Source organism: Leiobunum rupestre, chromosome 1 (genome assembly GCF_980474605.1).
Source record: "Leiobunum rupestre chromosome 1, qqLeiRupe1.1.hap1, whole genome shotgun sequence".
Classification (NCBI taxonomy): domain Eukaryota; kingdom Metazoa; phylum Arthropoda; class Arachnida; order Opiliones; family Sclerosomatidae; genus Leiobunum; species Leiobunum rupestre.
The window spans coordinates 19,018,816-19,041,184 of record NC_143384.1 but is presented as its reverse complement, the minus strand read 5'-3'; the positions used below and the strand labels follow the sequence as shown (position 1 = coordinate 19,041,184).

The window sequence follows — 22,369 nt, the reverse complement described above, 5'->3', positions numbered from 1 at the left end:
CTTTAATACTTGTCAACTAAATTTGAGAGGAAAGATCGCGCTACATTTAGTTTGAAAGGTTTCAAAACTTCCACTTTCGGAAAGTGTAGAGATATATTTTTGAAAGGGCAGACGAGTTTCACGCATTCGATATAAAACTCGGTGATAGACTACAATCCATCCGAAGCTGTCTAAGCCTTGCCATATCAGAAGGTATTTCAAAATATAAATTCATAGGCTACGTTCTTTCGAATTCCTTGGAACAAGTAAGAACAACTCTTACCAACTTTTCCGAAACTGTAATTAGCTTTGAATCCAACATTCTCACCAGATGAGTCCGATTTGAATATGAGGCGTAGGTGTCTTCCGGAAGATGAGATTTTGAAAGGCTCGTGACTTCCGCAATATCTTTGCTCGTTCTTGCTCGAAGCAACAGGAGGTGCGTAAAGGATTTCCAAATAATCGCATTCGCAATTGTCGTTGCAAGACTCTAAATCGAAACTTTCAACATGAACTTGAATATTTTGGTTTTCGGGAGCTACAGAAAAAATTACCTTGTTAAATACATTCTATGTGTAAAATCCGTTTGCTTATAAGCCTATAATATTGTTCCATAGGTTTATCAATTTTTAAAAATCATTTCTAGAATTTTGTTCCGTAAGTTTAGCCCATGAACTATTGAACAATATGGTTCATTAAGATTATTAATTTGCCCGTATCCCTAAATATTCTTCCATAAGTATATCTATCAGACAGTTAGTCTTAGAACACCAACAAAATCATAAGTACGCCACTCGTTTAATGACACGAATTGTATTTAGTGTCTTTGTTTACCAAATAATCACGTTTACACCACGTGTAAAATCACACGAAATTAATTTTAGTGTCGTAGAAAACTATACTAACACGTGTTTCACAAGTGTGAAATTCGGCAACACTCCACTAGAAATACTAATTATCAACGATAAGAACACCTGGTTTCATTGAACCCCATGTAATATAATATTGTCCCAAATGAACAGCTCTCATTTCTTGGATGTTACTTACCGGTTATAACCAGATGGCACTCCAGATTGCGGGCATAATTATTGGGATAGTTTGGCGAGTAGAATTCCCTTTTCTCAGGGCTCCCGACGCTGAATGCCTCGCAATCTGGATTGAGGAATTGCTTCGTTGCCACAGCGCGAGAATCTGCGTAAAATGTGGATAATTTCGTTATCAATTCTATTTGTCATTTTGGCTAACATTTTATAGCTCTTTTAAAAAATATTTTACGTTCTTTTTACAAAGGAAAGATAATTGAGAAGATATGTCTTAACTGAAAAATTAGTGCCTTTGTGCCAAAGATGTTGTAGCTGCCAAAATATACCTCTCCTCGGAAGAGTTTCTAATTTTCAGCGAAGCGTAATATGTATCCGTTGTTCTGTGGTAGAACGCTCACCTGTCGTGCAGGAGGGCTCGGGTTCCAATCCCCCCCCCCCCCCTATACTAACGCCAATTGATTAAAAATTATACTACACCCAATGACAAAAAGAGGGCTCTTTTGGAAAAAGCTTTTCCCCAATTCCCAGAAACTGCGTACGCAGTGATTACCGTTTGCCCCGAAAATGCGAACGCGTTCGCAGGCCTGACAGACAGACCCACAGACAGACACACAAAGAGACAGACATACACGGTGGTTGTATAACCCCTCCTAGGGTACAAAGTCCCCTCGGAGAGGTAAAAACCAATGATACGCGTATAAGATTTAGTCTGTAGTATGGTTGTTTCGGGACTCGCAAACACAGTGTAATTTTTCTTTGAAACTATTTAAAAACAAGTTTGCAAGGCAAAATATACCTCTCCTCGTAAGAGTATTCCGGTAATATTTTACCCTCTCCGAGGGAATTATTATTATTATTATTTACAATCACCGTGTCTGTCGGTCTTTCTGTGCTGCGAACGCGTTCGTAGTTTTGAGATTTGGTATAATGTTTTCTAAAACGCCTTAATTCCATAACCATGCATGCATTCTTTTTATTTTGAGGTTTGTGTACTAAGTTACACGATTACGTGGTTTTGGAAATACGAAAGCGCTTTTTTCATTGCGTACGATATCCAATCGTGTGTATTGTGTTGTGTCGTTTGGTTTATCGTATTATAATCGTGTTGTGTCGTGCGTTTGTTCGTATCTTCAACTTCTACTGGTTATTGACTTTTGAGACGGACCGAATGCTGAGGGTTACAGTAAACGCCAAATGACAGAGTTGCCGCTAAATATTTACGGTATTCGCGAGGATTCAGTGGCGTAGTCTGAATATTGTTCCGAGGGGGGGGGGGACACCATTGGAAAAAAGTATATAAATAAAAATATTTGTAATCAGGCGTAGACACTTTTAACGAGTGACTAAACCCTCGAAAAATATCTGAAGGACCAACCTTGTTTCAGGAACGCGTACTTTGCTCTAAAATGTGACCAATTATTTATATTCCTGAAAGTGTCCAGTTTCAGTCGCAGGTACCTCCCGGTTGAATAAATGCTCCTGGCGTTCTTATAAGACTGACATGTTGAAGGAAGCAAATTTGAGTTTTCTCGATTGCCGTCTCTTACTTCCATCCAAGCGTAGTCGCAATCAGTCTCTATATCCGTGTTAAATTCTTTAAAATTGACTTCCACGTAATGTTTCTTTGGAGCTGTTTATAATAAATTTAAAATGTTATTTTTACTAATATTAAATGAATTATCTATACAGTGTGTCTGCATTTGCTGAAATAGACCATTTTCTCAAAACGTTTATTTTAAGGGAATATTTTTTCTGTTCAATTCTATTCTCTAATTTATCAAGCATCAATTGTGAATCTTAAAGAATTACAAATTATATTTCTACTCATAGATGGTAGACAAAACGTTTCAAATGAAAAGTATGGCATACTGAAAATTTTCCTATGAAATTGGTTTGCTCGAAAAAAGGCAATTTTTGCAAAGTCATGAGATCTTAAAAACCAGTTCGCGTCAAAATAATTTTAGAGACTTGTCTTGAGGATAAATTGATTCAAACGTGTCAGGGCAGTTTTGAGCAGCGCTATTTACCGCAAAAAGAATGAAATATTTAAAATAGCTGATTATCCCCCCGCTTCTATTTCACCAAGGGGCGCTGCTTCCGCTACATTTCCGAGGGCAGACTTTGCGCAGAGGTGTAGTTCATCCGGGCAGAAAGACTAAACACGCGACAATCTTGTGATAAGTTTTCTATCTCTCGTCATATTTTCGGACGCAGCCTATTTAACAAGGTATGCGCTTATAACATTGTTTTTGCCCTCGCTCTCATAAAAAAAAACGTCTTGGTTATTTGAATGGATAGGGCATCTGCACTGCATCAGTGAGATAAACCATACATTTACTTAAAAATTACGATTAAATAAAATATCTAAACCATTAAATTTAAAACCAAAATGTTTTGGTAAATGCTGAAACATATTCACAAATATACATTTGAAATATATTTTAGGAAAAGTCTATTAAAACAAGGTATTTCGGCCTAGTAACGGCTGAAAACTTTGCAAAAAGCAGTGGATTTTCAACCAAACCATTTTCACTGAAACATTTTTCAATATGTCCACATTATTTTCGTTTGAAGGTTTGGTAAAAAAGTCGAAAAAACGGTGAAATGTTTTTCAATTTCTCTGAAATAATCACGTTAGACAGTTTCGAATTGAGAAAATTTATAAAAAAAATCGTGTTTCTAGATAATATACTTTTGAGATAAATGAGGTGTGTTCGAGCAAATTGAGAGACACTGAACGTACCTTCTAATATCAAAACGCAACTGATCCATCCACCATACGTATTTGGGTAGCCTGGTGAGTAGAATTCTTTGATCGCTGGATTGCCGACACTGAAATTACGACACTCGTTGTGTTTGTAGGTGCTAGTTTCTGAAATTTAGAAAATTATTTTATACCTTAAAACGGTCTCTTTATGTCTGTCAATTTGTTGGATTAACCGAAATTGAACAAAATTATAGAACTGCTTCTACGTTTTTCTATAAGGTCTAGAGTTTAAAAATGTTTGGTAGAATTTAATTCCTTCGCTAAATTTCCATTCAATATCTTAAGAAATAATCTTTCAATTTAAATTTCGGTTGTGATAAATGCACCCAAGAAGGGACTAGGAGTAAGGGACGAATGTGTTTTCCATCAATTGAATTTGAACCTAGAACTGATTCGGATTTTAGAAAAAAAACGCAAGACGGTCACCACCATGGAACAAGTATTCTGGAACATCTTACTAATATTGATATGGTAGATGACTTCCCTCTTGACTATATGCACTTAGTTTGTTTAGGGGTCGTTAAAAAATTAATAAAATTATGGATGGGCGCTGAAGGTAAAAATTATCTTTTCAAGTTGCATGCTGACCAGATTTTGGAAGTTTCCTCTCGATTAGAGTCTATATCTTGTGTCACCTGTACAGAATTTGTGAGAAAGCCGAGAGCCTTGAAAGATGTTGATAGATGGAAGGCTACCGAGTTTCGCCAATTTTTGTTATATTCGGGTGTTACTGTTTTGCAAAATATTTTCCCAAAAACTCACTTCGAGTCATTTCTAACTCTGCATGTCGCTATAAGAATTCTAGCCACACCACAACAAACATCAGAAATGATGGAATTTGCAAATGAACTAATTAAGTATTTTGTACAAATGTTTCGAATTCTATACGGAAAGCACCTTATTTCTTATAATGTACATGCGTTGTTACATTTAGCTAAAGATTGCCTAAAATATGGTCATTTAGATAAATTTAGTGCTTACCAGTTTGAAAACTACCTGTTTACATTGAAAAACAAAATAGCGAACTCAGGCAACCCTCTAAAACAAGCCATAAACCGTATTACTGAAGAAAGAAACATTGATATGTTAAAGAAAAAAGACTTGGTGACTTTTCACATGATTCATGAGCTAGGACCACTTCTAGAAGAATGTTCAAACCCTCAATACAAGAAATTAGTGTTATCGGGGTTTCAATTATCTGTAAATGAACGTGATCCTTTTTGTTTTTTAGCGGATTCTTCGATCATTGTAATAGAAAATTTTGCTACATCTGTAACTGATCCAACTAAAGTATTTATATTGTAATAGGAAGAAAATTTATGAACGTGCAGAACTATTTTAATTCTCCATGTGAATCATCAATGGTCGGTACATTTAGAGTAAATCACTTATCACAGTTAATGAAGTTGCCTCTAAATGACGTACTTGCTAAGGCCGTGAAATACTCTATTAGAAACACAGATGACTTTATTGTACACCGTCTTTTACATAACTCTGAATGATAAATTTAAAAAATTAAAGCTTTGTTAATTATAAACACCAATCAGTTTATTTATTTTTAAATTATTAAGATTCCCTTGTAATATTTTTTTAGTTTTATTATTTTTTCAAGATTAAATGGGCGACGATTTCAAGGTGGTAGAGTTCGTGCAAGGAGGAGCGGCAGTTATTCCGGCTTCTTGGATTTTGGAAGAAAACAAATGCTATTGGCCAAAAAACTGTTGCCACCAAATAAAGAATGGGATGTTTTTGATATGAAAACTCTTTACAGTTGCGGTAATACATTGTTATTTGATTTGTTAAATGACAGTTTTGATAAATTTAACTCGTTTCAGATCAATTCGAAACAGCTTGGAAAAAAATGGGAAAAATAATCAGGGACACAGATGTGTCAAACAGCGAAAACAAAAAAGGTCGTGGAAAACGAAGAAAAAAGCAACGGTTATCTCTTTCATACAATTTACCAAAAGAAGTGGAGTCGGAAACAGATGAAGGGGATCTCAATGGTGATGAAAATGTTCCGCAACTTCCAGTTTTCAAAGCGTGCGCTTCAGCATCAACACAAAACAGTATAGGTATAATTTTTTTCTTTTATTAAAAACTGATTTTTAATAAGATATACATTGATTTAGATCTATGTTCGAATGTCAAGACGAACGACAATTTAAAAAGAAAAAAATCCACACTAAATGTATCAAACAGTGGGAGTTTGGCCAAAAAAAAGCTTACCCAAGATACTGCTATGCTAGAAATAGGTATAATCATAGAAATTTACTTGAATAAATAATATCTTAACTAATCTATATATATATATTTTAATTTCCTCGACGTAGACAACTACATAAATGAGGTTTCTAACTATAAAGAGATTAGTCATAGTGAGATCCTTTCTGATGATGGGTCGTCTAGTGATGGTAAAATTTATTTTCTGACAATTATCAGACACAAAGTAAAGAATATTATTTCAGATTCCTTCGTGAATGCCAACTTTAATGTGTTTCCAATTTCCATGAATAAAAGTATGAATAGCATATAATTTCAATGTTTTATCTAAAACTCTCATGTTAATCTTTAACTTCATTTAGAAACCACAACAGTTGCAATAGTCTCCAAGGGTAAAAACCCAAGTCTTTCAAATGAGCGAAGGAATACCACTTCACCAAATGTTAATGGCAGCTCTAGATGCAACTATTTATCTTCTGTACGTGGTGGCTTGAATCATCAAAAATCCCTTAGCGTCCCTGAATCTTCACCCATAATTGGGATGGTAAATTTTGGAAGTAGTGAGGAGCTTAGATCAAATGAACAGATTTTAGTTAGTAAATGTAAGATTTTAATTTTTGTAACCCTTGAAAGCTATTTGTGAAAAAAATTGTTTTCTGTTGTATATAGCTTGGTATCAAACCGTTAATCAGAATCATGAGATATTGAAGGCGAACCAAAGGCACATTCTTGAGTCGTTGGAAATCATCATGAAAAATACGCAAAGACAAGCTCCAAATATTTTAACGGCTGAAGACTCAAAGCAGCTAAAAGAAAGTTATGGATTTCCCCTAACTCTCGAGAATGAGCTAATTTCGTTGGAAGAAAAACTCGCTACAACTGAAAAAATCACTGACCTAGTAAATATAAGTTATTCTTATTCAAGTTCCATTTGGTGGGTCAGATAAGCGTATCTGAGTAATGCCCTTAGAGTTAAAAATCTGCCATTAGCTAAAGGTGTCGGATTAAAAATAATCCAATTAATCGGTGAACACAACCGATCACAGATCACTGTTAGAAGCCCTAGTTCAAGTTTAAAACTTTAATTTATTTAATTTATTATCTTATTTAATTTGCAGAGAGAATATTTGAAACAATTTGGCGGAGCTACTTTGCAAGAATGTGTCAAAAGAATTTTAGTTCACATATTTGTAGACGAATTTGCAAGAGATTATAGTTGGGAAGGCCGGAAAGGGAAAAGGCCATTAGTAAATTTGCGCCTCATCAAAACAGTAATTGGTAAGATTATATCAACTTTTAAAACCATAAGTATGTCAATTAGCAAAGATTACAACAAAACTTATTGAACATTCAGTACAGACCCTCTAATGTCAAAATATATGAGACTTCCGCACAGCCGGAAAACCCTGTCTTTTTCTGCTAATCGTGAATAGAAAATTAAAATTAACTAAATGAAAGATTTAAATTAGTTAACTTGTAAGTTACGAGTTAAAGTTGGTACAAGGGGTTAATTGAGAAGGTTCGTCAGAAAATGTGTAGAGTCATTCTTATACCTGTATGTTATTCAATGGTGTTTACTATAAGCAGTTTTTAATTTCTATTCAATTTTGATTATAGATACTGTTCGAAACCCAAGAATATTTAAAGATGTAACAATTGCGGAAATCGAAACCATTTTGAAAAGATGGTTCATGCATGCATCCGATAGGGTAAAGTCAAAAGAGGCAACTGCTGCGAAAAAAAATAAGGACATTTCATAAGAAATATTGAAATTTCCTAAACTAAGTGTTTACTCTTGTAATAAAAAATTACTTACTTTGCTCAATAAATGTTTTTATTCAAATTTTTTTTTATTTAGCTAGAAAATTAAGTCTAAAAAATAAAAATTAAACATCTTAGGGATATCATATGTATCTCATTAAACACATTAATTAGTAGTGTTATAAATGAGAGAACGCTCTATGAGGCACTAATGAGGTATCTGGGCGCCGGGCATCGTACCTCACAGAAATAACATGGGGCACTATTTGACGGTGTCTAGAAAAAAAAGTACCGGTTCAACATCGACGCGTTTGAGACACCTAATAAGGCACCGGGACACCGGCACCGTGCCTCATAGAAATAACATGGGGCACCATTTGACGGTGACCGGCACCGTGCCTCATAGAAATAACATGGGACACTTTTTGACGGTGTCTAGAAATAACATGGGGCACTATTTGACGGTGTCTAGAAAAAAGGACCGGCTCAACATCGACGCGTTCGCCGACCGTAAATCCTCATAGAATTAACATGAAGTATTATTTAACGGTATCTCACGACCACCATGCCGCATAGAATTAACATGGGGAATTATATTGACGGTATTTGATGCGTACACCGGTCGTAAATGTACTGCGAGAGAGCTGTGAGTACCGTATCTCATAGAAAATACATGGAGACGAGGATTTGAATATTGACCGTGAATTGTTCAATCGCGTATTGCGTGGATATACCCTTAATTTACAAAGCCTGCTTAATCTGCTGTTTCGAACGTGGTGGTATAATCCTAATTGTTTAAGGCGTGGTACAAAGTGCAACAAAGTTTACTATAAAAGCCAGAATTTCCCTTTAAAATATCATTCTGAAGTAGGATCCCAGAGTCCCTTGCAACTTGGAATTCGAATTCTAATACGATGTAAGTATGGATGTAGCTAGTTATATAAACGGTTTCTAAAAATTATGAAACGTTTGAGGGAATCGTTTCTTATATTGTATTATTAATTAATTAAAGGTCGGAAGGAAATTCGTGTATTATTGAAGTCAACTTTATGAGGTCCAACGATGAGTACGTCGTTAAAGAACTAGCGTTTTTGGTTGTGGAAACTGGGGATAATGGGGTTTACTCATTTAAACCACCTTTTCCTTACAACGAGCTAAGCGCTAAAGACAGGAGACTGTGCGGTTGGATCTCTAGACATATTTGTGGGATGCTTTGGGACGAGGGTGAACATGAGCTGGACCAGTTGGATGGGATAGTTACCAACATAAAATCCAAAGCGGCAACCTTTTACACAAAGGGGATGGAAAAAGAATTGTACCTTTCCGAACTTTTTGGAAAAAGACTGGTGAACGTCGAAGATTTAGGGTGCCCTAAGTACCAAGAACTTTCCGATCCCTGTCCAATAGTGTGTAAATATCATTCTAATAATTCAAATTGCGCGTTGTTCAAAGCGCAGAAAATAAAATTATGGAATATGTAATATTGTCATGAAAATAAAATATTTTGATTCAAACCATTTTACCGTTTCTTAACTCAATAACAATAACGTTTTACGAATAATTCTGAAAGCTTTATCTATTGAATAAAAGTCAACCATCCCCGACCTCTAACTATAATAACCGAATGTGAAGCACTTTGTTGTTCCGAGTCTATATCATATTTGTAATATTTATCGATTAAACTATCACGTTGATATACAAATTCCATTTTCAATCTGGTTAGATCCGATAGAAACACTAAGATAACCAATTTCGAAATGTAAGAAATGTACATCGAACTTTTAAAATATATTTTTGCTTTAAAATTAAATTCGTTCACATACAAACGCAGAGATAACCAATTTCGAAATGTAAGGAATGTACATCGAACTTTTGTTATTGTAAATTCCACCTTTCGACTAGTATATAAGCTCGTGCTGATTTAGTTAAAGTCATACAGACTTCTGAATAATAACTGGAAACATGTCATCTTTAGACAAAACAGTAGTAGTGGCGGTCTTAAAATATACAGCTACCTTGGGCCCAATTCCAGGTCGCCCCGATTTACCCCATTTTAATTTTAGAACCTTCGAAGTTGTTATTCTAAAATATCATAAAGGATTTTGGTGCCACTTTGAACCCGATCCAGAAAGCAACACCATCAAAGTCCACCTTTGCTACCACCCTAATATTGCTAAAATAAGACTGGCCTTCGGAGGGATGATGGCATTAATTCAGGTATCATGAGTATGGTTATTTTTTGAAAACCTTTTTTTTTTTACAAAAGACTGTGTTTTCATTTTATTATGTTTTTTTAAAGTTGGAGAAGATGGATTTGACTATTACTGTGGAGGAGGATGTCCAAGCCTCTACGCTTTTTTTGGCAATGAACTCCATCCCATTGCTCTCCGCATCTCCCACACATTATCCTTCCGCAGCCACCTCCTCGTCATCGGTCACATCAGTATCACCTACTTCAACACCTCAAGCATCGACATCCTTATCCCCCACTTCTCCCACCTCTCGAAACTTAAAAAAGAGGAGCACACCGGTGGAAAAGTCAATTAAAAAAAAACAGAAAAAAAATTCACTTAATGACGAAAAAAATAAAAAAAATGATCATAACGGTGATTTGGAAGCTTTGCTGGCTTTAGAAGACGTCATAAAGCAAACTCTCGGAGAAGACTTTCAAAATTTATAATTTTAAAAATAAATAAATAAATGCAAAAAAAAATGTTTTTTTTTCTTACATATAAAAGACATATTATATTTTAGTTCTGAATAGATGTACCACTGAATAGTAATGGATATGTCAGTGAACACCAATTAAAAAAAAATTCAAAATAATACTGGAAATATTGGTTAACGTTATCATATTACAAAATCTACAGTGGGATACATAGAGTTTTTATAAATAAAAATATCTCACATATATGGAGTTCAGAGTCTAACACATATCAGATCTATAGGCATGAAAGTGGAGGGTATAAAAGATCGGGTCAGTCCTCCACTCTTTACCAGTTGCGATAAACAGCTAGACCATACAAATGTTTCCGTGTACCGTATGCGCGAAACAGTTTTCTAAAAAGTCAATTTTAAATCGCCACGTACGAGAACAACACGAAAATGTAAAATATGTTTGTTCAACCTGTAACATTAGTTTTGCGCGAAGATACAAATTAATTCAACATTCGCGAGTTCATCAGCTTAGCCCACTTTCAGCCACACCAGACCACCGATATCAAGACAACCCCCAACCGCTTCAAAATCTCCTAACCGTCGGCGTATCCGAGCAATCGGCGGACGATTTTCTTCAAAACATCGAAGAAGTCTCCGTTCTTGAGGACGCTATCGTCAGTTCGCGGTATACTCCGAAAACGACCCAAACAGACTCCGAAATATTAATTTTAACATTAAAACCAGCATTAATGAAGTATTTAAAAAATCACTTAAATAAGAAGCGGGGCTTAAAGTGGAACATTTTTATTCGCGTGAGATACGTACGCGAATTGAACGATGGTGCGGAAGTCGAGGCATTACCGTATTTCCGGTGCAAAACTCAAGCAACACTTTTACCAGATGTAATACCAACACAAATAGACTCGTGTGTGAAGCAAATAACACACGCGATTGAGGAATTCCAAGATATGGGCAGTGGCTGGACCATAGATCGTATCTTGTTTCTTCAAATCGATAATATAGCGTACATACCGCTGGTCGGGGGTACGTATATAAATCTCCCCCCTGAGCTCAATAATACCAGCAAAGGAGTATTAAATATTAAAACCAAAGACCAAAAGTGTTTCTTGTGGTGCGTCCTCGCTAAACTTAATCCACAACCTCCAAATTCCCATCGCGATAATCAGAATAAATACGTGATGTTTGAAAAAGAATTAGACTGCAGTGACATTTCGTTTCCTTTCGAATTAAATCATTTTAAACTAAAAAAAATTGAAAATAAAAATAATCTATCTATCAACGTTTACGGCTACGAAAAAGTAGTTTTTCCTCTTCATGTAAGCGAAAACAGAGCCCCCGAAGATCGGCAAATAGATCTGCTTTATCTCAAGTCAAAAGGAAACCAACATTTTTGCCTAATTACGGATATTAGTCGACTATTGAGTCATTTCACAAACCATAACGGGAAAATTTACGTGTGTCGTTATTGCTTACATCGCTTTTCAGGACAAAATAGTGCTAGAAACCATAGTGAATACGTGAAAAACTGCAACGTTCACGACCCCCAACTTGTCAAAATGCCACACAAAAATCCCGTTTTAAAATTCGAAAAAATTGATTGGCTTCAAAAGGTAAAAAATAATTTCGGAAATTCATGAATTTAAGAGCTTAACACATTTATTTTTAGGTTCCCTACGTCATTTACGCGGATTTTGAATCTATAATTGACAGAATCCAGTCTTGTTTACCCGATTCCTCACTATCATCAACAACGAAACTTTCGGAGCACGTAGCTTGTGGTTTTAGTTACGTCGTAATAGGACCCGACGGTATTTATATTTGGTTTCATTAAAAAGTTTATTTTCGCTGCGACGTTTATCATTATTACAGGAAAGCCAAATGCCCCTGTTACGTATAGGGGAACCGACGCTATCGACATTTTTCTTGAAAGTTTGTTGATGGAACGGAGCACCATCACCAAATTATTGAAGGAAAATATTCCAATGAATCTCACACCAGTCGAAGAAGAATTGTGCCGTACCGCGACACAATGTTACGTGTGTCAGAAAATTCTTACGCAAGATGATCCGGCAGTCAGAGATCATTGTCATTATACCGGTACGACTTACGTGTTTGATTATTTTAGATATAAATAAGTTAACGCGTAATTATAATTATTAGGACGTTTCCGGGGAGTCGCGCATAATTCTTGTAATCTAAAGCTGCGAGTGGGAAATTTCACGCCGGTCATCATGCATAATTTATCACGGTATTGTATTTTTTCTTTAATTCCAATATTTACAAACTATAACGTGTTTATATAAAATTTCAGATACGATGCCCATCTTATCATGCAAAGGATTGGGTTGATAAAAAGTGTAAACATTTCCTGTATTCCATCTAACGCCGAAACGTATATCAGCTTCACTTTCGGTCGCCTCCGTTTCATCGATTCTATTCGCTTTATGCCCGCTAGTCTCGAAACTTTAATTTCAAATTTAGCCACTGGAGGTCAAGAAAAATTCCCCATCTTGAGCTCTTTCTATCCAACTCATCAAATCCCGTATTTGCTCAAAAAGTTAACGTATCCCTACGACTACATGAGTGACGTAGACAAGTTTGAAGAGACAGCACTACCACCCAAAGAGACATTTTTCAACACCCTCACTGGCGAACATTTAACGGATGAGAGTTACGAAAATGTCCGCCAAGTGTGGAACATTTTTAACATACAAAATCTAGGTATTATTTATAGCCCTATTCTATTACTAAATGTAATAGTGGTAGTGATAAAATTCTTCAACAGGTGAACTACACGATTTGTACGTGCAGGCGGATACCCTCCAACTCGCTGACGTATTCGAGAGTTTCCGCGCTATGTGTGTAGAATACTACGGCCTAGATTGCGCGCACGCGTACACGGGACCTGGGTTTGCCTGGGAGTCAGCCCTCCACATGACAAAAGTGAAGTTGGAGCTACTACTCGATATTGACATGCACTTGTTTATTGAACGTGGCATTCGGGGAGGAGTTTCGATGATTAGTCACCGCTACGCCGAAGCCAATAACCCGTACATCCCCGAAAGCTACGACCCCAATAAAGAGTGTAATTACATCATGTACCTCGACAAAAATAATCTCTACGGGTTCGCCATGGTCGATTACTTACCCACGAGTAGGTTCGCTTGGGTTCCCGTCGAAGACCTACTCGACTACACCCATAAACATGTGCTTACTTTATCGCACGAGTTTCCCTACGGCTTCATTTTGGAAGTCGACTTGGAATACCCCGTTGAGTTACATCATGAACACAACTGCTACCCCCTCGCACCCGAATCTCAAAGAATAACTACGGATCAATTTTCTTCCTATTACAAACTGATGCTTCAAAGATTAAACCTCCCCGCAAAAGACACTCTGCCTAAGCTCGTCCCTAATCTCAACAACAAAGAGCGATACGTAGTTCACTATCGTAATTTAAAATACTACGTATCGAAGGGACTTAAACTCACGAAAGTTCACAGAATACTCTCTTTCCATCAGTCTCCCTGGCTTCGCCCATTCATAAATTTCAATACCGAAAAGAGGAAACTTGCCAAAAACAGTTTTGAAAAAGATTTTTTCAAACTTTTAAACAACTCCTGTTTTGGTACGTTATTAATCAAAGTAAATGAAAAATAAGTAGATTATTTTTTTTTACCAACAGTATTTATTGCGCGAAATAAATTCTTTTGGTTTAATAAATGTAATTTAGTTTATACGCAAGTAGCCACGTATACAAATTATCGGAATAATAAGTACTAATCTCATTTCGTTTCAATAATAGGTAAAACAATGGAGAACTTGAGAAATCGGATAGATTTCCATCTCGTACAAACACCTGAGCGGGCTATTAAGAAAGCGTCTTCTCCGGCATTTGAAAAATTCACGATTTTCCACAACGAACTCGTGGGTATTCATATGAAGAAGAAGTCACTTACTTTGAATAGACCAATTTACACTGGTTTCACCGTTTTGGATCTTTCGAAACTAACCATGTACGAGTTTCATTACGAGTACATGCGCAAGACCTACGGTGAAAAGGTCCGATTACTTTTCACGGACACGGACAGCCTGGCGTACAATATACAAACGGAGGACGTTTACACGGACTTCGGAAATTCCTCCCATCTCTTCGATTTCTCGGGGTATCCCACGAATCATCCTCTTTTCAATGACGTAAACAAAAAAGTCATTGGAAAGATGAAAGATGAAATGGATGGGATCCCTATACGGGAGTTCGTTGGGCTCCGCCCCAAAATGTACTCCATCCTTTCGGAAAGGGGGGAGAAAAAAACCGCGAAAGGTGTTTGTAAGCGAGTAGTGGAAAAGGATATCCGACACTCGAGTTACCGCGACTGCCTCGTGGCTACTCGAATTACGAGCAATTCTATGAAGCGGATCGTCAATCAGAGGCATCAGCTATTTACCGTCTCCCAAAACAAAATGTCTCTTAATCCATGCGATAATAAAAGGTATATTTTGGGGGACGGCATTCGAACCCTATCGCATGGTCATTACTGGATCGATATTTTAAATCGCCAATAGTTCAGTCTTCTATTGTATTTCTATTAAAAATATATTTTGAACTTAAAGCGTAATGTAAATAAAATGAAACTATCTTATTTAAATGATATTTTTAATTTAACGTAAAAATGTAACTAACTTTTTAAATTTTTACTTTGATGTAATGTAGACTGCGGAGATCACCAAACAAACCCACTGGTGTTATTTTGAATGTAAAATGTAAATTAAAGAAGTTTTACTAAGTTATTGAAAATTTATTGAATACCTTGAATACATAAATTCTTTTATCATTTTATCATTTACATTTTTATTTTTAGAAAATCTAGTCACAATATCGAACATTTTTACACCCCTACATCTATTAAGAGCAAAATACACGCAAAAACCTCCACACGTCACGCTTCGATTTCCTTGAAGTTGTAAAGAGTTAAATGTCACAGTTTTACTATTTCTTTCGACAAAGTCATTAAAGCGAAACATATCTGGGGGGTTACCGTAGGAGTCGAACATCTCGGTATTTGTATTATTCTTCGAGAAATACAAAACTATCCAGTGCTGACCATCGTCATTCGACGTATCCGTGTTCACGATATACAGAGATGGAAACGTCGTCACGAACTTTGGTAGTTGGTCCGCGGCGAATACGCCTCGAAATAAGTCTCTGGTGAAATTATCTTTCTCCAAAATTCTCGTTAGCTGCATTGTGTCCATTCTAGTCGAAGATTACGGTTCGGTTCTTATCAATTTCAATCAAACTCTGGAATTCCGCGTAAACAATTACGGCAATCGTTTCGGGTAACGCGGAAGCGAATTTCATTTCCAGCCTCAAATTTCCGTTTTTAACAAGATGAAAATGAGAGGCATTGTTCATTAAATCGGCAGTCAAATCGTAGACGAAAAGGCAATTTCCACCGGCGTAATCTTCGCGACTTATTTGGTTTCCCTCGTCAATGTTCCACTGACCCGTTTGAAGAAATAAATTGGTGTACGCTTGGATGTAGCTACGCTCCGCGAAGTTAGGTGTTAGGGCTTTATGTGGTACGCTACTGCCGTCGACGAACAAACCAATGTGGTTTAAATTGAAATGCTGGAAATTATATGGCGACGATTTAAGTTCACCCAGAAACGCGTTTTGCTCAACCATCCCGATTACGACTTTATTCGGAATTTGTCCTGTAAATAAATGATCTTGCACGACGCTCATGTTGCCTCTCGGAATCGAAAACGACATCACTTCCGTGCGGGAAATTGGGTACTTCGCTCTCGACATTTGTAACACTTTGGCGTGTGATAGTGGGATTTCGGGAATTAACTTGACTTTCCTCAAATACAACGAAGCTGATTTAATGTCCAATTTACATTTTACGTCAGAGTGTAAACAAAATTCGGTATTTGATTTCCCAAAAACAAATTTTAAATCCACCAAGTTCAAAAGGAAGCGCGGCTGTTGACAAATATCTAAATGAAGAGCGCCGATCATATCTATAGTTCCCTTTTGAGCGAAGGTGGCTCTTTGTAAGAAACCTTTATTGTTCACGAAATCGTTGAACTCGTACGCCGTGTCGCGATAGAATAGGCCGCTGGTAAGATGACTCGTTTTAGCAGAGTCTCCAAATGTTAACATAGTTTGAATCATACTTTTGTACGGGTAATTCTGAGCGGAAGGAGTAACTGATTTTTCGTTTAAAAATAAGTGGACTTCGGGAAATAGACTGTGCAAAAACAAATTGATGGGGGCTACATTATCCGCCGGGGTCGTAACCACACCCGCCGGAGTAACAACGGCGGCTTTAGGGTAAGATCCGTTTTCCAATTTCACATCCACCTGAACGTGAAGGAGAGTTTGTGATAGGTCGATGTACGCTTCGGAATTCCCACTAATGCAAAACGTTAACGCTGAATTGTTGCTAATGCTGGAAATGGGGTGGTATTCGACCCATTCGCCACCGATAATCCCCGTTTGCGTTAACGGGACTTCGAAAAGGTCCAATTCGGAATTCACGCAACCACTAGAGTTCGGATGTATCAACGCCATTCTAAGACTTTATGAAAATATATCGGAGTAAGATCGGCACGATGCTTTCTTCTTCTTGGTTTTAGCTCGAGTGACTTTGCGCGATGCTCTACGCCTCTTTTTAATTCCAGATCCCGTCATTTGCGTAACGGCTTCCGCGGCTGATAACAATGTCTCTTTACCAGCGCTCTTAGATCTCTTCGCTAGCGATGATTTAATTGGGATTCCGCTAGCGACGTCAGACACGACTTTCGCTCCAGTATCGAGAAATTTTCTTCCTAGAAACTGGGCTCCGCGCTTCAAAAGCGGCATGGCACGACGAAATGCCGAAGCGAGTATGTTACCCAATCCATAGCCTCTCTGGATACCCACGCCGCGATACACGGGGATTGATCCGTATCCAGCCTGATTTAAATAGTACCTCTCGTAATCGCTTACGGAGGAAATGTATTGCGGCCGTCTCATGATGTTCGTCATTCGTTACTTTTCATTAAACTGAGGACTACTTGTTCCCGACACTCGCTATTATAGAGCGAGCCAGGCCCTCCGCGGTCTAAAATGTAGAGTAACGTGCACCTTTCCACGTTCAAATTGCACGGGGTTCCCCAAGTCGTCCATAAGATTAATCTCGATAGTTTGTATGTTGGAAGAAGCGGCGGGTAGGTAATGTGGACGAGAAAATTCAGTATTCACAGTTTCCCCGTCTTTTCCTTTCACGTTAATAATTCTTAAAAGAGGGACGTTCCTGTCCCCCACGATCGTATTTTCAACGATGTCAGAATAGACAAACAATGAATGTAATCCTACGTCCATATCTACGGTATAAGGGGCTAACGAAGATTTTCTAATTTCAAATTCACCTTCTTGCTTAAGAGAAAATCCCAACATCATCGCTATATCGGGAGGGATGATACAGTAAAAACTCTTAGTTATATGAACCTCAACTCGTTTCAGATGTTTATGGTATTTGAACTCGACCCTTTTATTCTCAAATTTTAACATTTCAAGTAAATCTTCGATAGAAGAGAAATTTGCTCTAGGTATATACCTAAAATCTTCCAGTTTGATATCATCCGAACCAACTCGCACTACCCGTTCTTCTTTGATATTATTCCACGTTCTAGGATAACTTATTTCCGCTAAACCTACTTCGTAAGGTCCATTCAGCTGAACATTCTCCGGAAGGTAAGCTCTGAATTTGCTCAGAGTATTACCCGGAAAGTAATTCAGCGAAGAATCGGATGGTAGAGTGATATAGAAACTCATTCTAAGTCTACTTCTTGAACCCAACTATCAAATTGCGGTCCGTACCCCTTCCAGCGTACGAGTAACTCGACTGAATGATCAGATTTCCGTCGCCTCCTGAGCACTTTTTCAATTTTGAACGCGCAAGTGTCAAGATCTTTCCCCACCTTTTGTACTTCTTCTTTGTAAAAAATTCCTAAAATGGGCTCCGAATCTAGCGCCTCCAGTTTATATACCGGCGGTTGTCTCGGTATCTGCTTAATCACTCGAAATAATTCTTCCGAATAATTCGGGAGATATCCTTTTTCGAATAGTCCCTTGTTTTTGCTTATTCTGACAATGTCTCCAATTTCGAAGTCGTACTTTATCGGAGGACTAAAGTCTATATCTCCGTACAAATTTTTCCAAGTTATTTTCGAATTTTCGGGATTTACATTGACGGGTTTACATTTAATTGCTCGGTGATAACTGTTATTATAGGCGCTAACTAATTCTTGAAGCACGTCAACGTACTTATAAGTATTTTTCCTTGTAAAATATCGATACATTCTCGATTTAAACGATCGAATAAACCGCTCAACGATGCTGGCTTTCACTTCAGAGTTCGTCGCGAAAAATTCTATTTCGCGGGAATTTAATTCGGATTGAACGGCTTTACAAACAAACTCATTCCCGTGGTCACTCTGCATTCGCTTTGGTTTCCTTTTACCATCTAATATCTTTTTTAGAGCGTTCACTATAGTCTCTCCTTTCTTATTTTTCACCGGTTCGACGTAAGCGTACTTACTAAAAATATCAATACACGCGAGAATATAGCGATACCCATTGTTTAGCCTGGAAAGTTTCTGGAGGTCAATGAGGTCGGCTTGCCATTGATCGTCAATGCCGTACACTATCGTTTTATTTCGTTTGTATCGCCACTTCGCATTTTTATGTAGAGTATAGGTATCTTGGTTTTGTAAAAATTCCCTCACATTTTTCAACGTAACTTTGATACCCTTTTCTCGAGCGGAACGATATAGTCCGCGAACGCCAACGTACCCGCCAGAGTCCGCTACGTCGTAATAGATCTTCTCTAGCTTATCCGTAATTAGTGTAATTTCCATGTGTGGGTGTCGTGTAGTACAATATTAAGAAATCGAATAATTCGACTATTACAAAAATTAATATAATTAAAACGACGGTTAATAGTTTTGGATTTTTCGAAAATGATATAGTTAATGTGGATACGATACTTTCAGCTACAACTTCCGTGCAACCATCCATTATGAGATATGGGATTGAACTAAATAACAGTAACTGGTGGTTAAATGTTTTATTGGTAAATACATTCAAATCGTCACCCACTGATTTTGTCTAGGTGGTGACGTGTTAAAAGATAACGATTTTAAAGAACTTATTCTAGTAGGATTCTTGATATATTTTTTTGGTACATTATTGTTTTGCAATACTTCGTAGAAGTTCTTGAATCCTGTAGGGTCGGAATTTGACTTGGTTTTTCTAACCGCATCGTAAATTAAATCGATTACGTTTGATCCAGAAACGACTCGTCCTCCAAATGTCATTTCACCGAGTTCGTTCCACGAAATAAAACGTAATGTCCAATTGTACAACGATATCGCGTCGGTAAGCATACTTGACGGAATAGACGTCGCAATTTCTTCGTACCACGTTTTGTTTTTAACAGTCTGTTGTTTTTCAACTGGTTGGCGATTAGATATTATGTGTCGCTGCAAAGTTTGATTATATAACGTTAATTTTTCGGATTCGGTCATATTGGGATCGTCGAGGATCTTTTTCATTTCTTTATCCAAGGATGGTATTTCACTGGGAACATCTTCGGGAGTAGCATTCTTCATTCGACGTAAAGCGTCTTCAGACACTAAAATCATTTTTCGGGCCATTTATTTATTAATGGCGCGGCTTATCGCAGCGCCGGCGACTGAGCTAACGATTGAAAGAAGTGGAGCTAACAAAAACGGGAGAAATCCCCCCTTCTGAACTAGAATCTGTTTTCTTTTAGCGAGAGGAATTTTTGCGCAAAGATGATGTAAGGCTTTACGATGTTTCTTCAATCGACTCTTTTGTCCATCTGTTAACTGAATGTTCCCGCGTAGTACATTTATACAACATTCGACCAGCGCTAAGATGGCGTCGCGATTCGCTAGTTTAATGATAGCTTTCCTCTGTTTCACATTACACGTGCTCAAATATTTTAAAAAATCCAAGTTTTTACACACACGTTTTGACGTTGCTATAGTCATTTTGATTTTATTTCGGGATGAAAATCGCGGCTTCTTCTCCCGGTATGATCCCCGTTCGCAGCCGATATTCATCTGCGGTATTTGGTTTCAAGTCGATGAATAAATAACCGTATGGTTTCACCACGGCTTGACGAAACGCGTCAACAACGAATTTGGTATTAGCCGGTGAAATTTGTTTAGCGATATTTAGCACGCTGGAAACGTCTCTAGCCGAACGGAAAATGACGAGGTACTGTGAATTCAAATTGAGAGTTCTAACTTCTTTCCCGTGATAAAACAAATTTTGCATTAAAATCAGTACGGACGTGTTACGATGATGCGAACCTCGTATAAATAAATTTGTGACGTCTTTGTTATTCGCTATTTCACATAAGAGATCATCGAGAATTACAAAATTTCTAATCGTCGGATTTAAATTGTTTGGGTCTAATAAACCCTCGTGAAACTCTACGGTAGGATTATGCTCCAATACCGAATTAAATAATTTCTCTTGGTACTCAGTATAACACCAAACTATTCTTTGAGGTGGAGGAGCAATGCACGACTCATTATGTTTAATTAATTTAGCAAGGAAGTGGGACTTTCCACATTGCGTGGGCCCAGCGACGAGCCCGGTGAACGGATGTTTCATTACTGGTTCCATGTCTCTAAATGAGCTACAAAATAAAGAGCCCAGTTTTTAATACTCAAGTTTTTTATTGACAAATTCAAAAGTCTTCATTTTTATACAACATTTTTTTAGCGTTGCACATTATGAAAGTCAATATAGTATCGCGAAAGTCCTCGCTTAAAAACGTGTCAAGTTTTAAAGTGATTTCGGAATAACTAATTCTATCCATCGCGTCAAACAAATGTATATCTAAACGAGAGTTCCAATCAATCATCAGACAATCGTGCTGCCTTTGTGAGGGATGATCAATTTTGCAACCTTCGCATTGCTTATTCACGTAGTCTGTAATCGCGGTCAGAACGACTCCTTTAATATCATTGAAGACGCGTTTTACTTCGTTGTGATACGTCATCACTTCGTCGTATTTATCCATCAACGTCTTCCAGGGGTATTGCGTGACAGTAAAGCCCTGTTTGGTTAAGATGTGCTTTCCGTAGTTGGTCCCAGTTCCAAGGATTATTTCTCTCACGTCCACTACCTTCCGCGTTTGGAAAATGCATAGCTCGACTCGTCTCGTTTCTGATCCTTCAAAGAACCACGTAGAATTTGGGATCGAATCGTCTTCCAAGAACGTAGTAATTTGACCGCTTGCTCTCCGTAGTTGCTTGAACTGACTTTCCGTCAACTCAATTCCAACACTACCATCCAAAGTACCGACGTGAATATGACAGTCTGGGGTTACCGATACCCCCTTCGTAGTAGAAATAGGGAAAACCTTACCGACGTTCCTAAAAGGGGTATCGAAATCGTTAGAAATCACTTAAAGTAATTTAATGTGGAAAGGTTTCTACTTACATCTTCTGAGTATTCGAATTCTAAGGTGTAAGAGACTCAGGGATCCTAATTCCGAATGATATTTTAAAGGAAAATTCTGGCTTTTATAGTAAACTTTGTTGCACTTTGTACCACGCCTTAAACAATTAGGATTATACCACCACGTTCGAAACAGCAGATTAAGCAGGCTTTGTAAATTAAGGGTATATCCACGCAATACGCGATTGAACAATTCACGGTCAATATTCAAATCCTCGTCTCCATGTATTTTCTATGAGATACGGTACTCACAGCTCTCTCGCAGTACATTTATGACCGGTGTACGCATCAAATACCGTCAATATAATTCCCCATGTTAATTCTATGCGGCATGGTGGTCGTGAGATACCGTTAAATAATACTTCA

At 37.4% G+C, this 22,369-nt stretch overlaps 1 protein-coding gene across 1 annotated transcript; it reads left to right on the top strand.

Moving 5' to 3' along the window:
- The first annotated feature begins 9,735 nt into the window (after positions 1–9,735).
- Positions 9,736–15,420, top strand: LOC149961255 (uncharacterized). The gene is made up of 11 exons (XM_090159632.1): positions 9,736–9,990; positions 10,073–10,311; positions 10,925–11,109; positions 11,938–12,062; positions 12,119–12,260; positions 12,322–12,549; positions 12,613–12,700; positions 12,764–13,173; positions 13,238–14,080; positions 14,258–14,945; positions 15,315–15,420. Exons 1-11 carry the CDS (start codon positions 9,736–9,738, stop codon positions 15,418–15,420), a joined length of 3,309 nt encoding a protein of 1,102 aa, XP_090015758.1.
- The last annotated feature ends 6,949 nt before the right edge of the window (positions 15,421–22,369 follow it).

Bases quoted from the DNA above. Each gene is read 5' to 3' on its own strand.
- LOC149961255 (XM_090159632.1), top strand. From the start codon at position 9,736: ATGTCATCTTTAGACAAAACAGTAGTAGTGGCGGTCTTAAAATATACA. The intron at 13,174-13,237 runs GTATTATTTATA...ATTCTTCAACAG, and splicing joins TTTTAACATACAAAATCTAG to GTGAACTACACGATTTGTAC. The intron at 14,081-14,257 runs GTACGTTATTAA...TTTCAATAATAG, and splicing joins TTTAAACAACTCCTGTTTTG to GTAAAACAATGGAGAACTTG.